At 34.8% G+C, this 25,248-nt stretch overlaps 2 protein-coding genes across 2 annotated transcripts in view; both read right to left on the bottom strand.

The window, feature by feature from the left end:
* The window catches only part of Notum (palmitoleoyl-protein carboxylesterase notum), a 141,830-nt gene extending 137,362 nt beyond the window's left edge, over window positions 1–4,468 (bottom strand). Inside the window, exon 1 of the mRNA XM_081729511.1 lies at window positions 4,227–4,468. The gene's annotated coding sequence lies outside the window, so the exon portion shown is untranslated. The remainder of the gene's footprint in view (window positions 1–4,226) is intronic.
* A 9,544-nt stretch (window positions 4,469–14,012) lies between these two features.
* LOC145663172 (uncharacterized) lies at window positions 14,013–24,669 on the bottom strand. Its single transcript, XM_081729506.1, has 5 exons — window positions 24,434–24,669; window positions 19,250–19,428; window positions 17,310–17,469; window positions 16,093–16,223; window positions 14,013–14,366 (listed from the first exon to the last, which is right to left on the bottom strand). The coding sequence occupies exons 1-5, from the start codon at window positions 24,498–24,500 to the stop codon at window positions 14,256–14,258; spliced, it is 648 nt and encodes a 215-aa protein (XP_081585632.1). The 5' UTR covers window positions 24,501–24,669; the 3' UTR covers window positions 14,013–14,255.
* Window positions 24,670–25,248: the final 579 nt, after the last annotated feature.

Here is a 25,248-nt window from a genome sequence, read left to right as displayed (position 1 = left end):
TTTATTTTTAGAATAATATCTTTCACATACAATCAAGGATTGATTTTCTCCTCATCATTTCTTCTTCCAAATGACCGATTCATTTCCACTTCATTGCCTTTATTTTCACAATAATATTTTTCATATACAATCAAATATTGATTTTTACCCCATCATTTCTTCTCTGCTGTTAGTTTCACAATAATACATTTCACATAACAATTGTGGCGGTATTGATTTTCTTCCCATCATTTCTTCTTGGAAATGGCCGATTCATTTCTATTTCAGTGCGTTTATTTTTACAATAATATCTTTCACATACAATCAATGATTGATTTTCTCCCCATTACTTCTTCTTTCAAGTGACCGATTCATTTCCACTTCATTGCCTTTATTTTCACAATAATATTTTTCACATACAATCAAATATTGATTTTTATCCCATCATTTCTTCTTTCAAGTGGCCGACCCATTTCCATTTCAATGCCTTTTTGTTTTACAATAATATTTTCACATACAATCAAGGATTGATTTTCTCCCCATCATTTCTTCTTCCAAATGACTGATTCATTGCTTTTATTTTTACAATATCTTTCACATACAATCAAGGATTGATTTTCTATGTGAAATGTGGGATTTTCAGAATAATATATTTCACGTTTTGCAGTTTCCTGATTCTGTAATTCTTCTCCTGTGTTTGCCAGTAATTTTTAGCACATATCTCACTATATTTTCTTGTATAGTCTTCAAACGGTAAGCTTTTAAAATCTTATTTTAATTATTATTATTTCTTAAATGAGGAGCTTAGTATCAAAATCCGCCACATCCATTTCACTTAGTTTCGAGTAATCTCGCAAAACGTGCGTGAAGCTCCATATACACGCGTACAAAGTCCCATATTTGAACTAGTTTTTTAGTATGAATTATTAAGCTTTTCAACAAAATTATGTTTCCATGGCACTCCATGAGATCAAACATATAACAAGCGATAACTCAATTTCGGCAAAAAAAAAAAAAAAAAAGATTTGGCGGCTTTTGATACTAGGAGCCTCAAATCATGTTTCCAATCCACTCATCAAAAAAAAAAAATCATATTCTCTGAATTTTTTTCATCTCAAACATATTGCCAGTTAACTTTTTAAGATCAAGCTACGTTTTATGAATGAACTCTTGCCAAGGTCACATTATTTACAAGAGCAGTTGCAGAAAAACAACAAGAACTTTTAAACACGTGTTCCCCAGGAGAATTTCTAAGCTGTGTAGAAAACTTATGCTGCCGAGTTGAAACCTTATAAATTTGCTTTACAAAATTAAGTTTCGGAGCATTTTGGCAACATAGCTTTTGAGTCATTTGATTTGATTTTGAGTTTAGCGTCCCTTTCAAAAGCGAGCCTATGTAAGACATGAACCCAAGAGCGACGATCCTGGGGGGGGCAAGAGGGCCCGGGTCCACCAAAGCTCATGTGGGCCCCCTTATTGTATTTAAGAATATACAATATTTGGCATAATTTAAATGCAATTTGTCGTAAAACACTCATATATGCCTTCTAGATCTGAATGGGTCCGCCCCCCAAATTTACAGAGAAATCGGCGCCCCTGCATGAGCCTACAGCTTAACATGGGATCCGAACCACATGAGCTTCTGCCGGGAATCAAACCTCAGTCTCTACGCCAATGGCGCGTACAGTAACCGCTTAGCCACAAGGGAATTCTTTGAGTCATTTAAATGACTAGGAAGAGAATAAAATATTTTAAATCGCAACTAAAAATTATGTTGTTTAAAATATTATTGATATGCGGTACCTAGGTTCTAAGTGATCAGTAGTGCCATTCAGCCCCTTCTCTCGTGTATACGCCTATGACGACAACCATTTCAGATCAATAGTTACACGATTGTACATGAAACTGAACAACGTAAGCATTTTGTGTAAATACAATTTTCAGCAATTCTTTATCAATATTCGAGACAAGACCGAGCCTGAACTGCCTCTTCTCAGTATCGAATCGAATTACAACTGTGTGTCTCGCTCTCATCTCGACTTGAATAAGTCTTCGGTATCTTGAATATAGGTTTCGTCTCGATTTATAAACGACTGTATTGATCTCGGTCTCAGCTTAAAATTTTTCAGTAGTTGGCAAGACCATTGCAATATTGTCATAACTAAGATTTTTTTTCCGTTAAACTTCAAATCAGGTTTATGAAAGTAATATTGCTTTACGCTAAAGATCACTTCAAAACTTTGAAGAACAAAACAGCAAAATACTAATGTTAACAGATCTCTATGACCTTATTCTAAGATGTCGAGACAACCAATGCTCTAATATTGATATCTATACTTAATTGTGGTTGAATGGTTAGGGCATATGCCATATGTGCGTACAGTTCTGGGTTCAATATCTGGCCGAGCCACATAATTTTTGGTGTTGGTCCAGTGTTGTGAGGAAATTAGGTAACATACGAGATAAATCGAGACGGGATAGAGTTTTCGTGACGAAATTCCAAACGAGACAGAATTCTTCCAATAAAACATATCTATTTTTCGAGACGAGACAGAACTTTCCCAACAGAAACAGATCTATTTTTCGAGACAACACTCCCAATAGAAATAGATATATTTTTCCAGAGAAATAGATCTAATTTTCGAAACGAGACAAAACTTTTCTAATAGAAACAGATTATTTGTTGAGACGAGACATAGCTCTTCCAATAAAAACAGATCTAATTTTCGAGACGAGACCTAACTCTTCCAATAGAAGCCTATCTAATTTTCGAGTTGCGACAGAACTCTTTCAATTGAAACAGATCTAATTTTCGAGATGAGACGTAACCCTACCAATAGAAACACATATATATATTTCGAGACGAGACAGAACTCTCCCAATAGAAATAGATCTAATTTTCGAAACGAGACATAACTTACAATAGAAACAGATCTGTTTTCGAGACAAGACAGAACTCTTAAAATAGAAACCGGTATATTTTCCGAGACGAGACAATTCTTCCAATATAAACAGATATATTTTCTGAGGCAAGACAGAATTCTTTCAATAAAAACAGATATATTTTCCGAGACCATACAGAACCTTTCGAATAGAAACAGATGTTTTTCGAGACGAGAAAAATCTTCCAATAGAAATAGATCTGTTTTTCGAATCGAGAAAGAATTATTTCAATGGAAACAGATCTAATTTTTGAAATGAGACATAACTCTTCGAATGGAAAAAAATATTACTTTCGAGACGAGACATCTCTCTTCCAATAGAAACATATATTTTTTTCAAGTCGAGACAGAATTCTTGCAATGAAAACAGATCTAATTTTCGAGACGAGACATAACTCTTCCAATAATGGAATGAAATCTTTCAGTTTAACGTCCCACGATTATGTTCTTTTAGGCTACGGGAGACGGATGATTAGGCCAAATGAATGACGATGGAAGAATTGGTGGAATGAGGATGTGGAAGGATACGAAAGTAACCCTAGAAAACCCACGGACATGATGTTGTCCACCTCAAATTTACTTGGCCAGGAATCGAACTAGAGACTCCACAATTTCAATAATAAAGGATATGGTAGCTAGATAAATATAAGCAAATTGAAATATATAACTATGATATGATAATTAAAACACACACACACACAACTGCTACAGTAAAATTCAATGAATATATAACGAATATATAGTGTGTACAAAATATTCCGTTTCTACATGAACATGCCAGTATTATTAGGAATTAAATGTCAACCTAATACACAGACAAAAATAATAAGTTAAGCAAGTATGTAGATTTTTTTTTTTAAATTGAAGTAGTAACACAACATAAACATTCCGATAATTACATGGATGAATATTTCTTGTGAAATATAATGTGAATTTTATTCGCTCCTTGCAAATGATATAATAAACACACACAAAAAGAAAAAAAAAGTTTGGAAGTATCCTTGCAATATATTTCATGAATATATCTATCTCAATATGGATTAGTGCTATTTTTCGGGAAAATAGTATTAGCTTGTTTCAGCTTCGGAAAAATAACTACATTTTTTGTAAATAAAAAAAAATATATGTTAAGTAATTTGAACATCTATATGTATGTACGGTAGTAATGTTAACCCATTAAAATAATCTGCTGGAATCACTCACAAGAAACTGGATTCGGAGATGTTTCACTTGGAATTTTTTTCATCCTTAAATAAAAGTTAGTAACGCCCTGTTCTATATAATCAAAAAAACAAGTTCACCTACCTGTTAATATTTTTTTGCGTTTTCCTTAAAAGCAGTACCGCCTGTCAGTCGATCCAATGTGTTGGTTCGCTTTTTTTCCTCCAAAAAAAATAATAAAAATAATCTTCACTGTTTTCGCGAAATCACGTGGTGATGGAGCGAGCCCGAGGCAGTCCTACATTATCCGTCTTCAAACACACCTCACTTACACTACATCCGCTACAAACCTCGGCCGACAGCCGACTGTGGCCCTCTTGCTTTACGCTCGCTTTCTGCTGGTTGTCCAAAATCGCGAGCCAGGTGCAACCCGACGAAAGCCGATTCAACCCGAGAAAATCCGAAAAATCATCATTATAACCATCTATCTCTCCAGTAGGCTAGGGATCTAGGAATCACCGTGACACACAATACCAACCTGTCACATTTTCGTCTGTTTATGTTTAGTTAATCAGCTCGGCCTTGTCCTTCCCACTTGCTTCCCAGAAAAGTATTTGCAAAAGAAAGCCGATTTTCTGAAAAGAAGAAGAAGAAGAAAATAATCCCTACTCATAAAATATTTTAAGGCATGTAGGTTGTATTGCTAAGATATATGATACAGAACTTAAATCAGTGTCAGACATTAAGGCCTGGAAGGGCCGGGTTTTCTATGAATGACTCTGCTCTCTCTGAGGCCCGCCACAAAGTAATGTTCTGTGGGTGTAACACAAATTTTGGAAATTCCTTCATTAAAAAAAATCATATCATGCCATGTTTTACTTTAAAATACTTCTTGAAAACTATTAAGATTTATCTCTCAATTTGTGAAATAATTTTGGAACAACACCTTATATTAAGTATTGTTCTAGTAAATTAATTTCTTTATGAACAAGTTATACGATAATTAGGATGGTCAAGGAGATTATTTCCGAATTGACATGTATTTACTATTGTTCAAGTAGGTCGACTTCGGAACTGTATGTAACTATTGTTCAAGTACAGAGCCGGATTTAGGTTTGATGGAGCCCTAAGCTATTGAAAGGGATCCATTATACGTGAAGCTTTCTTTTTCAGCGACAAAATATCGCCATTTTCTAGGTTTTAATATATGCCATATGCTAATTTATGGACCTGATGGATATCTAAATGGAAACAAGGGCCCATTACAAGCAGGGTTGGGAAACAGGGGCTCCGTTATAAGCGGGACTGAATAACAGGGGCCACATTACAAGTGGGGCTGAGAAATAGAACCCTATTTCTAGAGATACGATTTTGTGATAAATAAGAATTCGTAATTTTGTTATAAAAATGTGCGTAAAGCGGGATAAAATCGATGAATAAAAGTTCAATGTAAGAATACTATTTTCCTTAGCAATTAGTTGCCTTTTATTTCACCTTAATTTCCACTCATCAATCATCATGACATGAGCTCATGCATAACTATATTAAACAATATTTGAGTTTTTTTTGTTTTTTTTTAAATAACACTAAGCATCCTCATTGAATAAAAGTATCATTTTAAAAAACACAGAGAAAGAACATTAATAAAAAGGTAACTTTTGTGCTCATAGTTTACTTACACAAATAACACATAATCATTGTGTCAATGTTTTCTGGTGTTAAATGTGTTATTGCCGGTAAGTATGCGATTGTAAGAAGAGAGAGCCCTCTCCACATCAACATTCGAAACTGATACATTCCTTTCACAATATCGTAAAACTCATCTAATTTCTAATATAGTAGATATAGTAATTTATGATATAGTAGATACTGTTTGCAGCTCATTTTACAACTGAAAATTTAAAAAATTCATGGTGGTTTATTTTCTCAAAAATGGGAATTTTCATCACTACGCTAGAAAACTTACCATCAGGTTTTGCAAACTTGAGCTAGGGAAGATTAAATAATGATGTCAATGTCTTAAAGATCTCACCAGCTGGATCCCTTTTTAGGCATGTCAGCCAGTTTGTGTTGCTGCATACCACCCCAACTTCCTTGAACTTCTTTTCGGCACTCTCCGTTCTCTCTTCACTCAACTCACTTTTTTTGTTTGTTTCTTTGTTTGTTTGTTTCTTTCTTTCTTAAATATAAGTTGTGCCACAAGTTTATATTTACTCATTTACTTTTGACATCAGTAATGACATCAGTTCATTTACTTTTGGAATAACTTTATGGGCCAAAGGATGTTGGAATTTTCGAAGCACTTTATCAAGTCAGAAATAACGGTAATGAGTAAATCGTAAAAGCATCGAAAAATTGTCACTTTTGCGTAAATTTCGTGCAATATCGAGAGTTGTTGCAAATTTCGCTAATTCGACAGAATTTCGAGTTTAATCACGAGCGTTATATGGCCTAACAAATAGTGGAAAAAAATATATATTTTAAGTACACAACATTTTCATACAATACTGATACATTTCGCGTTTTCGCGTGTCACCAAAAAATCGTGTCTCTACCTATTACTTGCTTCATAAAAGCCTAGCACATAAAAATATAAAACACGATTGTTGTTTGTGCGTTTTATCTTATTGGCATTTTCTTGTTATTTCGAAATTGCATTACAATCAGTTTTTTTCTTTAAAAATTTTTGGGCTCCCAAGCCAGTGGGAGTGAGTGAGTAGCTTGTTTAGCTTATACGTAAATCCGGCACTGTTCAAGTAAGAAAACTGGGAACAAACATGTTCCCATACTGTTCTGAATACTATTCAATTGAGACAATTTCAGAATAAATATATATATTAAGTGAAATAATTTCGGAACGAACGTGTTAAATGAAGTAGGTAATTGTTTAAATAAGATAATTTTGGAAGATAATTTTGGAACAACATGCTATACGCCTATTATGTATTGTTCAATTAAGGTAACTCCGGAACGAACATGTTGTGTTAAGTAAGTTAGGAATGAATATGTTATATCAAGTATTGTTCAAATGAGATAATTTTCGAACGAACATGCTATATTAAGTAGTTTTTAAAGTAGCCTAATGTTCAAATAAGATAATTTCATGTAGATTATCTCGTATATGTGGAAAAAAGGACATATACTCGAATTCAGTAAACTTCAGTTAGAGGAAAAGATTTTTATTTACGGTTTCCGTGAAATATGGTATCTACTGTTTCTGGATGAAAAAGTAATATAGCTAGGTCACTACTATGAAAAATGTTAAAATGTAATGAAATATATAATTTTACGTATTAATACCACTGTCATGTATTGAGACTATAAGAGAAGGTGATGGTGGTAGTGAATGAAACGGTGGAAAGAAGAATGTGCGAAGGAACGGGAGTCTCCCCTTAAAAAAAAATGCACACGTTGTTTATCCACCACAAAACTCACTTGGCGTTAGCTGGGATCGAACTAGGGATCCATACACCACAGCTGAGTGATCTACCACTGAGCCACCCTAGCTTCCAGGAAGATGTTATATCAATGATTTTTTTTTTTTTTAAAGTGAGAACTTCTCTCTTTATCCTGCAGCATAATTTTTCATCAAAGATAATCTAAAATTTGTCACTCTCATTTCCTGAAAATGATCTTGCATCGTTTGGCCTAATCCTCGTTTCACCTAACCAATTATCTGACACTTTTATGACACATAAAAGATAAGCTTTATGTCCGCCATTTTAGGCGAAATAAGGATACTCGTTTGGTCTAATCCTCGTTTTGCCTAAAATGGTGGACTATAAAAAAATCTTGGAGATAAAACTGGAGGGAAATTTTTCAAACAAAAGATATTCCCTACTATGTGAAGAACTGAGAAATACAAATTAGTTTTCCCATAATTAATTTGTAATAAGACTATTTGCTTTCGGAAAAAGATTTCGACAATTGTACAGTTAATTTTCCGTTCCATTTTGAGAATATTAATGCCCCCACAGGGTGTATAGTGACTATATTTGAGATGAGAGAAACACAAAAAGTTACACCTGTTATTAATTTTATTTAAAGGCGAGTGCTGTTCAAAAGTAACTTTTAGTTTGCAGTTTGTTTCCAAATATTTAATATTGTCAAATGGTACTGCTAATCGGTACGTTAAAGGAAATATAGTTTGTGTGTTTCTTTCTTATGTAGGTGCAAAAGTTATTTTATTGTAGGTTTTGCTGATCTTTCAGACGATTTCATTCCAGTTTCAACGCTTTTTTGAACTGTTAATGCATTATAACAGATCCGATTGTGATTCTATTGTAATTACAATATGAATGAAATTTGTAACTATTTCGAGCTAGATCTGAGAAAAGATCCCTAAATTTGCCCATAACTTAACAATGGACAATTGTGATCGCAATGAGTGATTTGTGACAAATCGCTCCGCTGACAAATTGCTCTTTGGATAATTCCACAATTCAAACATCTCAATGTGTTACTGACAAAGAAAGAAGAAAAATATATTTCATTTCTTATTACTTTTGAAATTACAACTTTTGAGTTGAATTTCCACTCGTTTCACATACTACCGGGAATGTCCATAGCATAAGTCTCTGAGATACACAATGAGGTTGAAATCCGGGTTTCTCGGTGGTTGTTTCAGCAGGAAGAAGTTGAATGCTCCTCCAAATAGATGGTGGCCAACCGGGATCTGTTACGAGGGTGGTTGTCCTGCTGGTACACTCCATTTCCACTCGTATGACAGAAATAAAGATATAGTTGACTCTGGTGATCTTCGTACTTCGATACAATACGGGTGAATAGTAGGTACCAAAGGGCCAAAACATTGTTTACAGAAAAACACTATAAATCAACATGGTCTCCGTTATCTTGTACAATTCCAACCTGACATGATTTCGTTGGGCTGGCACCAAATTATAGATAACTATCGGCGTGATGAGATGGAAATCGAGACTCATCGCACCAGGGTTTGCTGGTTTAAATCAGCTGTTATAAAATAAATGGTTTAAACCAAAAAACGAAAAATGTTCGTAAAAATGTAAGTGTTCGTAAATTTTGATAAACACACATTTATGGGTTATCACGTTTCACTTCCGTATATCATTCGTATTATATACAGACCTAAATTTCCCATTCATTACTTAAAAAGATGATACTACAAAAACAACATTAATGCTTCTTTTAGAACCCCGGGAAAACCCACGAGCACGGTGTTTGTCCACCACAAAGTCCACACATGGCGGTGTTTGTCCACACATGGCGCGAGCTGAGATCGAACCAGGGACTCCAAGCACCGAAGCTGAACGCTCTACTACTAAGCCACCGCGCACCCTGGACTGAAAATGGAGACACTATACGTCTTAACCTAACTGTTCGTGAAACTTTTCTGTGCTTATTTGCTTTTCGTTAATAATTACTAGACATATGCACGCAAAATCGAAAGAAAACGATACTATAAGCAGCGATGATCATAATTTTTTTTATCAGGCAACACCAAAATTGTCTAGAAAACGTACAAGACACATGAAAAACTGGAAACGAAATGTAGCCAAAAAGACAAGGTGAGTGGACTATCTATGGTTAAAAGTCGTTTGTTTTGTATTTCAGGGTAACTCTTTACTTTGAACAGAACATTGTTGGATTAGGTTCTTCTCTAAACGGTCTCTTCAGCTTCGGCAGAACCTCTTTCTTAAAATGTCTCGTGTCAATTATCATTCAAAATTATAACATGCTTCTGGTACAACATGTTACAAAATTTTGCCACTTATTTACCATTTCTGATTCTCTTTCTGCCACTGTTTTGCTCAAACTCAACATTTGCACATTTTGTTTTGCTATATTTCAAATTCATATATTGGGATAGTTGGCAAATTAATATTCACCCTATGTTAGTCCATAAAAGGTTACAAACTCTTCCAAAATATAGTCATTCAGTTTAGAAATGTATACGGATAGGTATAATTAACTCCGCTTGTAGTTACGAAGGGTTTGACGATTGAAAGCAGCTCAAAGCTCACGTTTTACAAAGAGGTTTTTGAGGAATAGAAAACCGAGAAAATGGTGATGCACCAGAGGACGACGACGATATGGATTTCCATTTAGTAGATGATGATGGAGAGGAGGTTACATAATTCAATTTTTTGCACATTTGGATCCATTGTTTTCAATTTAAAACAAAATTAATGTAGCATTTATGTATCCATATTCATTTGTGCCAATCTTGTGCAATATATAGTCGATAATACCCCCCCCCCCCAATATTTTAATAGGCATAATACCGATTTCTGGCTCTGACTCCCTTTCTTTTTGACAGGTTTTGTATCTTGAGCTTCAACAAAAATGGCCGCTCGTCCAGATGCAAAAGCTGTTATTTCCATTTACATACGCAAAACCTGTTAAATCCAAACTATTTTCTTCAATAACGCAATTCACAGACTAGTGTGATTATACAGCTTTCGACAGACCAACACTCACATTATTCTTAATTTTTTAATGTTCTTTAGTTTCTAGTTACAATTATGACGTGTTTAAACAGTTTTTCTCGATCTGTCACAAATTTTTAAATGTGAATTTAACGGGTTTTGGTATTCACGTACTCATATATATTCGTATATATCCATAGTCCTAGTAAATACATAAAGGAGTTTTGGTAATCCTAACTCCTCGAAAATAGTTAATATAATATTAATCTATATATTTTGCATTTCTTAATTTTTTATATACTAGGGAATTTTCGGTTATATAATTTCCCTCTAGTTGAATTTCCACGATTTTTTCTTATTGTCCGCCATTTTAGGCGTAACGAGGATTAGGACAAACGAGGATCCTTTTTTCGCCTAAAATGGCGGACACAAATATTATCATTTATCTGTCATAAAAGTGCCAGATAATTGGTTAGGCGAAACGAGGATTAGGCCAAACGTGGCGACACGCCTGAAAATAAATCAGAGCCTTTCAACTCGGGTTTCAGGTGGTAGCTTTAACCCTACAATGGTCGGGCGGAAAAAAAAGTTTCATAAACGATCGGGCTGCGTCTTAGAGACTCAAGAATATAAAACTGCATAATTAATTTGTAACCATTATTTAAAAAAAAAAAAACATACACTGAAAAAAAAGTTTGGTCAAATTGACCAAAAAATAGTTCCTGGGTACCAAATCGTTTGGTCAATATAGCGCCAACCAAACGCTTGGTCACCAGCACTAAATCGTTTGGTCACGATTTGTTTGGTTGCAGGAACCTATTATTTGGTTACCAGTACCAAATATGCATTTGGTAATTTTGACCAAATAATGACCAAACAAGTAGAATTTGGTTGGGAATACCAAAAATTTGGTTAAAATGAACGAAATTTGGTTCTTGGAACCAAATAATTTGGTTGCAAATACTAAACGCGTATTTAGTGAATTTGACCAAACCATTTGGTAGCAATTACCAAAGACTGTTGCTATAGGTACTAAACTGAAAATAATACGAGGGTTATCACAAAATTCATGGGAAATTTTTTCTAACAAAAATGGTAACAAAGCAAGAAATTTTTAAACATGCAAATGGAAAGTTAATACATATGTAAATATTACGTATAGATTGGATATAAATACATATTCCCATAATACGAACAATCATTTTTACTTTTTTTTTTTCTCGTGCTATATTCTGATGGAGATGTGTATGTTTACACAATTCCTTATATGTAACGTTTACGTATATGCTAACCTTCCATTTGGATATTTCAGAAGTTTTTGATGCGTGACCATTTTCGTAAGAAAGAAAAAAAAAAAGTTGCCATGACTTTTGCGGTAACCCACATATAAAGTTAGAAGTTATTGCTTCTAGTTACTAAGAACTTCTTCAAAAATAAGATTTACATATACATTTTGAAGCAACATACGAAATATGTATACGAATACATGTAAATTTAAAACTCTATGTATATGTACACAAAGTTGCAAATCAATTTTTTGAGGAAAATAGAACTATTTAATATATAAAGAATTTACACACAACATTTTTCTACAAAATCATTCTATTGTAAATAATAATAGTAAAAAAACAGCAACTGAGTCATACAGGTTTCAAAATTAAACAATGATATTAACATCTGTTAAAGTACTGAAAGTAAGATTTTTAGATCAAATTCAAAACTTCAAGAAAAAACGTAAAGAACTTAAAGAAAACTTATGCTGTAATTTTACTCCCAGTAAACAGCATTGAAGATTTTTCAAATAAATGAGAAACTAGTTGCTGAAAAACTTCGCATACGTATTTAAAATGTTAATGCAAGAAAAAAGTTTATTTACGACTTTGGTCGGAAATACATATTTACGTAACTGGGGCCAATTTAAGATAATCAGTAGAATTGTTCGCAGGAGCGGCTACAATGAATAAAACAACCGAGAAACGTCGCACACGTGTTCAGAACCTCACTATAAGTAAAGAGTTTATTTGCGACTTCGGTTGGAAAAGCCTAATTACAGAAATGAGGCCAATTGAAGGTAAGTAGAACATACTTACTTTTCCGTAATCAAACGTTTCGGATCAAATTAAAACAACCCTCTCGTATCGAGGTACTCAACCGTATGCAAAGTTCCTCGATTGTTTTATTCAATGTAGTATCCTACGATCAATTTAAATAATTACATTAATATATTGATAAATTGAGAAAACAACCAATTTTGTCACACCAAACCCTTTGTAGGCACGAAATCAAAGATATACAAAGACTGAAAAACATATAACTGAACCGGAATTCCAACCTGGAACCTCCCGCTTACCATGCAGATGCGGTACCACTGCACCATTCAGTCCGCTCCCAGAACAGCCATACATTCTTCCACCTTGTGGAACAGCATCGTTATAAAGAGTGAAAGAATGTATTGTTGTTACCGAGAGCGGACTGGGTAGCACATCTGCATGGTAAGACGAAGATCCCGGGTTCGAGTCACGGCTCAGACGCATTTCTTCACTCTTGTATGTCTTAAATTATCTTAAATTGGTGTCATCTGCATAATTAGGCGCTTCCGACCAAAGTTGCAAATAAACTTGGTTTTCTTATAATGAGGTCCTGAACACATATTCGAGGCTTGGTTTATTCCTAGAATAGCATGCATGTACATGAATACATGTACATTTTCATGAAGTTCTAATACATGTACACACATATATGAACAAAGTTATAAATCAACTTTAGGAGAAAAATAGAACGAATTTAGGATATAAAGCATGTACTTACAATACTTTTCTACACAAGAATTTATTATAACTGAATATAGCAACTGAGCCATACAGACTTCAAAATTAAACAAAAATATTAAATTCAAAATTAAACAATGATATTAACATTTATCAACTGCTGACTGAAAATAAAATAGATTTTAGGCCAAATATAAATCTTTTCAAAAATTACATAACGAAACTAACTGTTTACTGAAGATAAAGTAACATTTTAGGCCAAATATAAATCTATTCAAAATAAAACAATGATATTAACATGTATCAACTGGTTAGTGAAAATAAAATAACATTTTTAGGCCAAATATAAATCTTTATAACAAAAAAGGTAAAAAACTGTGAGAAAAGTTATAAATTTACTCCCAGCAAACAGCATTGAAGATCTTTCAAATAAATTATAAACTATTCTTAACTGAGCTAGACAACGTGCTCAAGGGTGTGGACATATGTTTTAAAACTTTTTGTGTTTAACGCAGAATTCCCTAAGGAAGGGGAACATCTTTGGCTCTCTTCTGCAAAAAGTTGTATATGACATAAGTACTCCTCACGATAAACAGACGATACACTATTGTTGGATATGATTGTTTGTTTGTTTTTTTTTTTTAACTGATATGAAATATCTGTAAACAATAGTGGTCGAAACAGATACAACTACTGATATTTTATGCTTGCTTGAATCACGTTTCTCTAAAACAAATGTTATTTCAGTACATGCGTTATACGTAATTGAATGAATTATATGGAATTGTTTGTAACAATGCCTGTTTGTTCAATTTGCAAATCAAATTTTATGCTAGTAGCAACACTTATCCTTCATTTAAAGCTCAAACACAGAATATCCTTCAATGGAGTCTTTAGATGTATTGATGAAGGTTGTTTTCGCGAATTTCAAGGGGCCAAATCACTTAGAGTTCATTTTCGGAGGAAACACAAAAATCTATATTGCAGACGAAAGTTATTTAACGTAGCTGTATGTAAAGCAGCTCCTTATTCCGTAATTGCCAACAACGAACACTCAACGAATGTTGCAGGTCTCTCGTTTCCATGAAAGGTTGAACATCACCCATTACCTGTTGGAATCAGAGAGAGGTTAACTGATCATGTTACATACTTAAATAAGTTTTCTTACATATAAGAACAAAGACACTTCTTCTTCCTCAATAGTCTGAAGCATTATTTATTGTACATTTACAATGACATATGCATTTTGCGCCTATAAATATATGTTATTTTGAAGCTAAAAAATTGGTAAGTAATACTAATACTGCAAAGTTTTAAAAGCTCTTAAATGCTTTAAAAGCTGCAAAGGTTTTCAAAAGCTATTTATATCTGACTGCAAAAACGATACGTTCAAACAAGGACAGAAGCTACAAATTACGAAAACTCGACAACTTGTCCTCAAATAGACTTAAGAACTTCCTCACTAGCATTTACCAACAGAGAATATAGAATAGATCACATTTATGCTCAGTAAGTGATTTGGTTATTAAAATGAAATGAAATTTTTGAGTTTTATGCCCCACAGTTATGCCGGCTACGCTTAAGGAGACTGTGATGAGAAATGAATGAAATGGTGTAATGAAGAAAGTGGGAGAAAACTGGAGAACCTCGAGGAAACCCACGCACACGGTGTTAGTTCACCACAAAGTTCACTTGGTTGGAGCAAGGTTTGAACCCGGGACCTCATGCACCAGAGATGAACGGTCTATCACTGAGCCACCGCGGCCACTGTTTGGTTATTATTAAATAAATGTATCGAGTTCGTATTTGTTCACATGTAATGAAACGTCGTAGCTCAGCTTCACACTCCGAAAACAGGGTTCTTGGCGTAACCTTAATTTTCTTTCCAACGTGTGTCTTTGAGTGTGTGTGTGTGGGGGGGGGGGGAATTATTGGCGAGAACATTTTCATACCACTTTGAAAGGCACAAATTACTTTAGTTTACGCTACAGTCCTCCGAACTTAATGATCGGAGATAGGGGAAGAAGACCAACTCTATTAATAAACAAGTTGTTGAACCTTTGCTGTGTGATCTCCAAGCATACCCCAAAATCCCAGTCGGACTACGAACTGTGTTACGTATTCTAGAAAACTGAACCTTTCGTCCACGCCCGATACAATTGGATAATTATGGATAGCCAGCAATGGATAATAATCTACTTCTCTCTCTCGGGGGCGCGGTGTCTCAGTGGTAGAGCGTTCACTTCCGGTGGTTGGGGTCCTTGGTTTGATCCCAGCTCACGCCGTGTAGACTTTGTGGTGCACAAATATCGTGCTCGTGGGTTTTCTTGAGGTTCTCCCCTTTCCTCCCACTTTTTTCATTCCACCACTTCATTCATTTCTCATCATCACCGTCTCCTTTAGCCTAACCAGCATAACCGCGGGACGTAAAACTTAAAAATTTCACTTCATTTCTTTCTTTCTCTCTCGTCCTCACGTTATTTGAAATTAACAATAAACTAAGTTATGTTTCTGTATGAAATATAATGCCAATCAGATGTTTATAAAGAGTTTGAAATGAAATGTGAGAGTTTATCTCAATAGTTTTTAAATTTTGCACTCCAGGCATGGGCCTAGTTGGCTAATAGCAAGTGCGACCCCGCTTCTGCCCCTCTTAAGATTTTCATTGCCTCTCTCCACCGAAATATTGATTTAACAGATCTAATTCTCATATTATTCATGCCCATGCCAGATCAATAAAAAGACGTAACTTTATTTTCTTAACAAAACATACGTAGTTGACACCTGATCTGGCTGACCATGATCAATCAATAGAATAAAATATACTTTACTTACATTAACATGACAGAAGAAACTATCCTGAGACTCTTTCACAGTTGGCTTCCAAATTTTCTTCGATGTTTTTATATGTGATGTTGACCTACACAGGGTACCAAGCAATGAAAGTAGTACACTGGATCTGGTATCTAAAAATAAAAATGAAAACTATACAATAGAATATAAAATAAAAAATATTTTTACCGAAATTGTTTTTTATACGCGGACTCCTGCATTATTATATCTTCCATATAAAATCTTAAAAATTATATACTATTTCGATTAAAATGCCTACCGGACGTTTGACAGTAGTTTGCAGTGGCAAATGCCCCACCCATTACAGCTCTGTGAATCAATTCCATTATTTTCTATATTAATTTTAATGCTTAATGGTTTGAAACAAATCTGCAATGTTTGTGATGGATAAGAAAGAACTATATGAATGAAAGTCATTTTGTTTTTAGTAGTGAACTATTTTGCAGTGTTATAAAAATTATATCTTTAATCATTAGTAACTCAATATGAGTGAGTTTTGTTTTACAGTTGAAACTATGGTAGACTTAAAAACTATGCCAATTTAATAACAAAACCGCAAGTAGTAGACACATAACTTTCGGTTCCAATACAGGGAGAGAGAGATAATCTGTTCTTCGTGCGCTGAGTCTATAAGAAAAACAGATTTCTGCTATCCGTTATAATTATTAGGAATCAAAATTGAAACTACAATAACTACTAGTTTTTACTTCTCCCGGTTTCAGTAGAAAAAAAAAAAATCGGATGCTGTATGGATGCCACTATTTTTACCGGAAGTAGTAGTATAGCTTTACTATTTTCGGTTTTTGTACAGAAACACCGGTTAATGTGTTTACTTTACTTGAGACGCTAAATCGAATCAGGGAAACAGTTTCTAACTATCAATAACCATGTTTGATTTATAACGATCAATGTTGAAACCCTAAACGACTGATTCATACCACTTCCGGTTTGAATAGAGGCTTATCTGGAGAAATGAGATCTACTCTTTGAATCAATGCTGAACAACTGAGTATATATTGTACGTATAGTGTCTACTACTTACAACCAATGTATAATTATTAATATGATCATTACAACATACTTGTTGCAATAAAACTGGATTCAGATAGAAAAATCTACTTCATTCATACAAGTAATTACAATTTCAAGTTAATGAAACAGAACAAAGGAAGAATTAAAGAACACAAAAATAATATTACCTTCTGTAACACTTTCTGTGTCTAACAGACTTAAAAGTTCGACTGCTGGAGCGTCATGTAGCCGTTTCTTCATTAGTTTTTCCAATTTTTTACTGACAGAATCCCATTTCACGAACAAGGATGTATGATCAGGATATAAGTCTTTGAAATCTTGATCAATCTGGAAATGGAATTCCATTGTATTAAAACATTTACATTAATAACATTATTTCATTAATTTTTAAGAATCACAACTTCCTTTACGTGCATAAATGAAATTTCTTAACTGTAACAATTTCAATACAAACTACTAGTTACAGCGTGTACTTTTATGGACTTTGACTTGGGTTCAAATTCAACCTGCTTTCCTCTGGTGTTGTCCAACATCTTGAGGAAATTGACTTACTGGTAGCTTAAATAAGTAGACCACAAAAGCCAGAAACGTGGTGCAAGAAGATGTTACATTGACGATAATTGCCAGTTAGACCCATATTGAGGTTGTGGCATCACGGGCTTTCGTCGTGTTATAATGGTTTTTGGTTATATAGGTTAATGTAAACAAAGGTCTATTTACTCGGATAGATTAGGCAAGGATGGGGAAAGTATTGATCTGGACTTAATATTACAGGTACCATCCCGGTATTTGCTGGAATGACTGAGGAAAAATCCACGGAAATTTCAGTCACGATGACCGGATTTGAGCCCGGAAGCTTCCGAATGTAAAGCCAAGGTTCTACTTTCTGAAATAAGGCCGCTAGGGTTTCATATTAATTTGTCAAAGGACAAAGTGAAGAAAATTCTACAATATTGTTAGCGTTTATCAGACAATAAAACCACTATTTGCTATCTACTGAGTAAAAGAAAAAGACTTATTGAATCGAAAAGTACTTCATGCACTTAAAAAAATCACCGTCAAAGTTTCTATTGCTGTACGTATATGCTTGGTTGGTAGGCAATCACAAGAAAGATTGTTTATCAGTCATGTAAGTATTGTTCTTCTGAGATCTCGCTTTCATAAGCAAGTGACATCGTGTTGTAAGAACTCAGTTCTCAATTGTTATCTTACTGAATATGATACGTTCCTTTCCATTGCAAGGTAAAGTCAGTGCACGTGTTCGTAATGTATGGCCACGTAATCATATGCGTCTTAAAAATGGAAACAATAATTTTAGGTTTAGAGTATTTGTTTTCAGACTTGCGATTGAGCTTTTCATCTAGTTGTTCAAAGGAAGATCGAGTTGCTAATAAACTGAACTTAATCCTTTCCCACTTTGTGTTACATGCATGTGGATGAATATGTTATAAAGAACCAGCAAAAAAGATTATTAGACATGTTTTAGTTCTTTTAATATGCAATCTAAATACAATGCAAAATGTGCACTTTTGAAAAGGAAACTGCAAAAACTTTCCAGATTCATTGATTGCCTCTATCCTCTTTCATCACCGGAGCTAAACAGGAAGGAATCTATAGTTTGTAGTTGAATCTGAATTACTGTTATAAAATTATACACCTACCGGGCATCGAACCGATAACCACCAACCTACAGGCAGTTCAGACCTGCTTCAAGATATCTCAACATTCATGAACAGATATTACATAAGAGGACAAGGAAGTAATTCATGTCCACCATTTATATATATTTTTATTATGGTTTTATGACAACTAAGGTCTATTAGCTCACACATACAAATACCTACACTAGTATATGTCATTTCAATATTCAGTATGACTATCCTGAAGGCTTTTACTATTTTCTTGTCAAACGCGACACAATTTTAAAGAAAACTTCTGTTCTAAAAAGTACGTTATGAAAAAATCAACTTCTGGACGTGAGCAAAAGATTTTGTATGAGTGTTCTCAGCCCCAAAGAATAATTCAATGCTTGTAAATTATGGCCTATTCAGTAACAACACAGTCCTTAGTAGTAAAACAGAATGCAGGTTAATTAAATGAATCTTACCAATGTATATCCCAAAGGCTGCTTCAATGCTGGCCAAGTTGAAATTATTTCATGAACAGTTTTGCCCTCTTGCTTGCATCGAACTTTCAACGTTTTCTTCCAGTGATCAAGTACTTCCTGCCAGGGCTCGACACTATGCTTTAGCCACGCTAAGCTGTTTTCAATATCTATGCCACATTCTGAAAGAGAAGAATAAACTTACCAAACAGATCTGCATTACATTAAAAACTCAATAAATAAATTCCTATATTTTTTCAAATATCAGTTAAAATGATTCTATATTTTCATAAGTCTTCTGTACAAGTATTTATATCCATATGTAATATATAATAAAGAAAGAAATATATTTACAAAAAAAAACAAAAAAACAAAAAAAAAAAAAATGTCCTGGAACTGTTCCTGTGAAGCTGAACTTGAAATTTGCCTTCATATGGTAATCTATATTTCCGGCACAAATATCGAATGCCTTTCATCAGAATGGTTTAATTCTTCAAACATGTAGAACTGATGTAAATTACATGTTCTAGCTTAGTACTTCAATGGTATAACGTAATAGTGGTACTATATAAGTATAATGACTATCTACGACGAAGAAAGTCGCAAAAATATTTAGTAATATATGCTACTTATGATTTCTTATCAACAAAGTAACTCTTGTAATGAAGGATTTGAAGATTAAGCATACAAAATTTGGACTTGTTCAGTCTTGTAAATAGAAACACATAGAAACTAAGTATCGATTAATTTAGTGCACTATTTAATCCTTAATAGATTAGTTGGTTGCTTAACTGAAGAGTAGGTGAAAAATTTCTCGACTGTAGTTTCATGTTGTAAACAGTAAGAATATCTACACAGTCCCATTATTACCTTATACTATTGAAATACTCAGCTTGAACGCATATACACTTTACATTTTGAGCCATCCTGATGAAAGGCACACGATATTTTTGCCAGAAATACATATGAACATTGAAGAACCACGTTTTAATCTTACAGGAACACTTTCAGGTTAGTATCGACTTATATTAATGTGTTCCATACGTTCAATTAGCAGGAAAAAAAAAACTAAACAATTTTTTAAAACATGGTTCTTGCAAACCCTGGCACAAAATAGGTAAATCATTGGCAGTTTTTAAAGTATGATCGGGGCCTCGGTGGTTCAGTGGTAGAGGGTTGACCTCTGACGTGTGAGATACTTTGTTTGATTCCAAATCGCGCTAAGTGACACCGTGTGTGTGGATTTGTCGGAGTTCTCCCGAGAAGATCTTTTCATTCAAATCTTTTTCGTCAAAAGTACTTGTCAAATGTTTCCCGACCATATATCAACAGTTGATTTAGCTTCATAGGCTAAAGGAGACGGAATAAATACAAACGAATTATGATTAGGAACTTAAGAGCAGAGATGCTGTTTACCTAGATCAAATTTTATACGAAATCGAATCCGGGTATTTTCACTTGTAGTTAATAAATACTGAGGTAGTACCTTTAAGGTTTGCACCTTTTCCTCCTGTTCCTTTACAATTTTAAAGATCCTGCATATTGTGGTGTCATTTCGCTTAAATTGAAATAACCAAAAATATAACTGAATACCAATCTCCTCGCCCTCCCAGCTACTCTAGTGGATAACGGGTGTATCATTGATGTATGTGGTCCGGATTCAATTCCCGGTGTGAGCACAAAAACATTTGCGAACGTTCACTTTCATTAATCATCTGTTTACTTTAGTCTAAACGGCATAACCGTGGGACGTTACAAAAACTCTTTCAATGCATCTGATGCTTTCCTCGTATCGTGATGCAAATAAATTTTCTCGGGGTATCAGCCAGGTGATGTGTTTGTTGTGCAAAGTCTCGAGAACAGACATTGTTCTCATGATACTGACCCTGATGATGAGAACAACGTCTGTTCTCGAAACTTTGGACAACGAGCACAACACGTGATTGATATCCCGAGAAAAGTTACTTGCACCAACAAAGATGGAATAAATAACACGCAGGCTGTCACCAGATTGAAAAGTGAACGCAAAAATCTTTTACATTTCGACTGATAATGAATCACATTTGCACAGTTCATATGTGCAGCATAAGTATCACTGTATCAATTGATATTCAAGTGACTTAAGACAGAACACTTACAAAATCTGTCAGCTTGAAGAGCTTCGGACTCCGAGACTCTGTAGAGAAATTTGTTTCTCGTTTCAGCATCGTATCAGTTCCTCTTTTAGTTGGTGCTGGCATGGAACAACTGCTTTCTGTAGTTTCAGATCGAACCGACACTGAGTCATCTGGCGTTGACATTGATGGTGAAGCAAATGAGAGAGAACCGTCATCTAGCACATCATAAATTTCAACTGTGTTTGCTTCTACAAATTCCTTAAATTTTGCTAAGAACTTTGCACGTATCCCTATTTTGGGAATTAACTGAGTAATTAGTTCATCAGTTAATGAATTAAATGCTGCTTCGTCGATTTCCTGTTCTGAAATGTAGATTGAAAGTTTATAATTAACCAGATATTTACTGAATATCAAAAAAGAATTATACAATGGTGAAAGCATTTAAGTTTTATTACACTACCAAGCGAAATTTGGTATGTTACGCGATCATGTGCCACACAAAGAGTATAGTAAATTGCTCACCCCAGTTTTTTTTTCTTGGGCTTTACAGAAATGGGTGTATTTGGGCAAAGCTAAAGAGAAAAATGTTCATGGTAACTTCATACTTCAGCTTCATACTGTAAAAGTTACAATGGTATAGAAGCAACAACAAGAATTTAAGAGCATTTTTAACTCATGCAAATAATTTTGTAATTTGGTGCATAACGAGTACCTATGGATAACAATAAGTCTAATGCTAACCGATTGTTTTCAACGACTTATGTACTTCTAACAAACAATGAAAGGTTCTATGCAGAAATCATAGCCTGTCTCCTCTCTCTCTCTCTCTCCTCTTTGCAATTTCTGACATTGGTCGTTTTGCTCCAAACCACAGAATTATCTTTTGGAGATAATACACTATTCTCTGAATGCTTTGAAGAATGTAATATTTTCCGAATACCTAATAGAAGTTACCTAATAAGAAGTATACACTCGAATATATATAGGGAGGGGATAGTGGTTCATGTTACGGAAGCACAATTTTGTAAAATTTACAGAAGAAATATGACATAGTGTACACAAGCTGAATTTTACGTTTACAAGTGGAGCGTTACTAGTGTCAAAGTATGACAAGTGCTATTGAAACTCGTATCATTGCAATATCCCACTTCTTTTCATATCTTTACTTACGCGTATACCCACCATCACTGACGTGCCTGCTCCCTGCGATGCCGCTTCGGCCCACCAAATTTGCTTTGCCCTGACTGTTAGATAGCATTCGCGCTTTTTAGTGCCCACCTAAATGAAAAAAAAATGAAATGAAATCTTTAAGTTTTACGTCCCACGGTTATGCCGGTGAGGCTAAAGGAGACGGTGATGATGAGAGATGAGTGAAATGGTGGAATGAAGAAAGTGGGAGGAAACGGGAGAACCCCGAGAAAACCCACGAGCACGGTGTTTGTCCACCACAAAGTTCACTTGGCGGGGGCTGGGATCGAACCCGGGACCCTAAGCACCAGAGGTGAACGCTCTACCACTGAGCCACCGCGCCCCCCTAGTGCCCACCTAGCACAGGTTACTTTTATGCACTGTATATTTATGACAATCAGAAAGATTTATTTATACGCAAATCGTAAAAGAACTGTGACTTTTTCACAATTACTTCTGGTGGGGCCATCGATACTTACCTGTGATTAAGTGAGATATTTTCATGTCGCCCAGCGTAAGTCTTTTAGGAGTCACTAAGAAGTAAATTAGTAAAAATTATATTTTTTTCAACGATTATTTCGAGTGGTGTACCGAAAATAAAAATGCACCCTTTTGAAATGAAATCTTTAAGTTTTACGTCCCACGATTATGCCGGTTAGGCTAAAGGAGACGTTGATAATGAGAGATGAGTGAAATGGTGGAATGAAGAAAGTGGGAGGAAACGGGAGAACCCCGAGAAAACCCACGAGTACGGTGTTTGTCCACCACAAAGTTCACTTGGCGGGGGCAGGGATCGAACCCGGGACCCCAAGCACCAGAGGTGAACGCTCTACCACTGAGCCACCGCGCCCCCCTAAATGCACGCTTTTATCAGCGTATGTCACGAGAAATATCGATTTCAAAGGTAAGGATTCTATATTTGGGTTCCATGAAATGTTCTTTCAAAATTATGCTTTAGGCTATATTTCGGATGACATTTAGTATCTCTCCCAAATCCATCGACGGCTCAGGACCCAGTACTGTGACAGAGTAAGCTGTTGTTAACTACCTCGTTTATGCGAATACCCACCGTCGCTGACGCGTTTGCTCCCTACGGACGCAAATCGTTTCTAACTGTCGGGGCCCCGCTGCTACGCTTCTGTTCTGACTCTGTTCGATAGCATAAATGGTTTTCCGTGTCCATATAGCACAAGTTGGTTAGTGTTTTATGCGTAGTTTTTTATGCTATACGTTCGCACTGTACTTATACTCATGACTACTTTATATTTACAAATAACGAATGGTAACCCCTACCAAGTAAGTCAGACTCAATACCAAGTGATCTGGAGGAGAAACTAAATAATACACCATATTTCTTCCGTAAACTTTAGAATTTTGTTCATCTGTAAACTATAAATGCACCAATTTATTTTGCAAACTACCAGCGTTAGTGTCACTTTATTTACCCCTTTCCGGAAGTATCTAGTGGTAATAGAAATTACCCCAACTCTTGCCCCTGCAATTTTATACCCTGCTCTAGTGTCGTCAATGCCCCCCTTATCTATATGTAAGGGCCTAGGTTTAACTTAATAATGCCCGCTCCGGGTGGTATACCGGTACTCACTTTGAAGCGAGAAATTCCTCTCTATTAATTCTATGAAAATGGATCAAAAATTCCCTAACCTTAAGCTAACCCGTTCCTACTCTTACCTTACTCTAATGTACCCTACCCTACTCTATTCTACACCCTTTGAAAGCGGTTCTACATATCGATGCGCAGCTGGGGCGTGCATTGTAAAGTTTACCAAAGGTGTATTTGATACGCCAAATTTACAGCTAATAGAATAAGTACATATGAACTAACAGCAAAATTAATAGCTTATATACGAAAAAGTACACTTACCTTGAAACATGTCGATTAGCTGCGGTAAATTCCAGCTTCTTAATAAATTTATAACATAGGCATCCATTACGTCGTTGAAAAGTGAAAATTACTCGTTGAGAAAGTTGTATAGTGCAAACCAACCTCATTTACACACAGTTCTTTTACTTCCAAGACATGTCCCTTATGATTGTTGCCCTACGTTTTCTTTTCCTTTTTATTTTTACGGTATAAAGCGCTAATGCAATCCACACTTTCGTAATCGAAATGTTTACACAGAATGCAAATAAACACATGTGACGTTGTAACTAAACATTTTGGTCAGGAAAACCAAATAATTACCAAATCAGTTAAAATTTGGTTCGCATAACCAAATTAATCAACCAAATGTTCTGACCAAAAAATATAGTGTTCATGACCAAACACGTTTGGTCAAAATGACCAAATTTTGGTTAAATTAACCAAAAAAACTGACCAAATGCTCTGACCAAACAAATTTGGTATTCCTGACCAAGCCCTTTTTTTCAGTGTACTTTTATTACAAGTATCTCTAAAACAGGAAAAAGCATTTCAGCTCAAAACTGTCGTTTTCACTTATTTTTCTTTTAAATATTTGTAATTCTTTACATATTTTTGTTAGTAAATTATATGAGCTTTTCTAGAAAACTATATAAAAAAGAATACTTGCTTAAATGTTGTTATAGATAAGTAATATTGTAAAGGACATTTATAAGTTTATTTAATATACCCTAAGACTAGTGATGAGCTCAAGATTCTTGGTCTTGCAGCTTTTGCAAGAGTCTTGCATGCAAGACTAAGACCAAGATCAAGACCAG

The sequence above is a fragment of the Thermobia domestica genome, chromosome 1, assembly GCF_964235325.1.
Source record: "Thermobia domestica chromosome 1, izTheDome1.hap1.1, whole genome shotgun sequence".
Lineage (NCBI taxonomy): Eukaryota > Metazoa > Arthropoda > Insecta > Zygentoma > Lepismatidae > Thermobia > Thermobia domestica.
Note: the sequence above shows the minus strand (reverse complement) of the source record. Positions and strands in the feature narration are given on the sequence as shown.

What these genes read in the sequence shown, in the direction of transcription:
- LOC145663172 (XM_081729506.1), bottom strand. Translation starts at nt 24,500, where the DNA reads ATGGATGCCTATGTTATAAATTTATTAAGAAGCTGGAATTTACCGCAG. An exon ending in AGCCTTTGGGATATACATTG is followed by an intron (nt 17,470 to 19,249) that starts GTAAGATTCATT and finishes TTCCATTTCCAG; the next exon opens with ATTGATCAAGATTTCAAAGA. An exon ending in GTTTCTTCTGTCATGTTAAT is followed by an intron (nt 14,367 to 16,092) that starts GTAAGTAAAGTA and finishes TGATTCCAACAG; the next exon opens with GTAATGGGTGATGTTCAACC.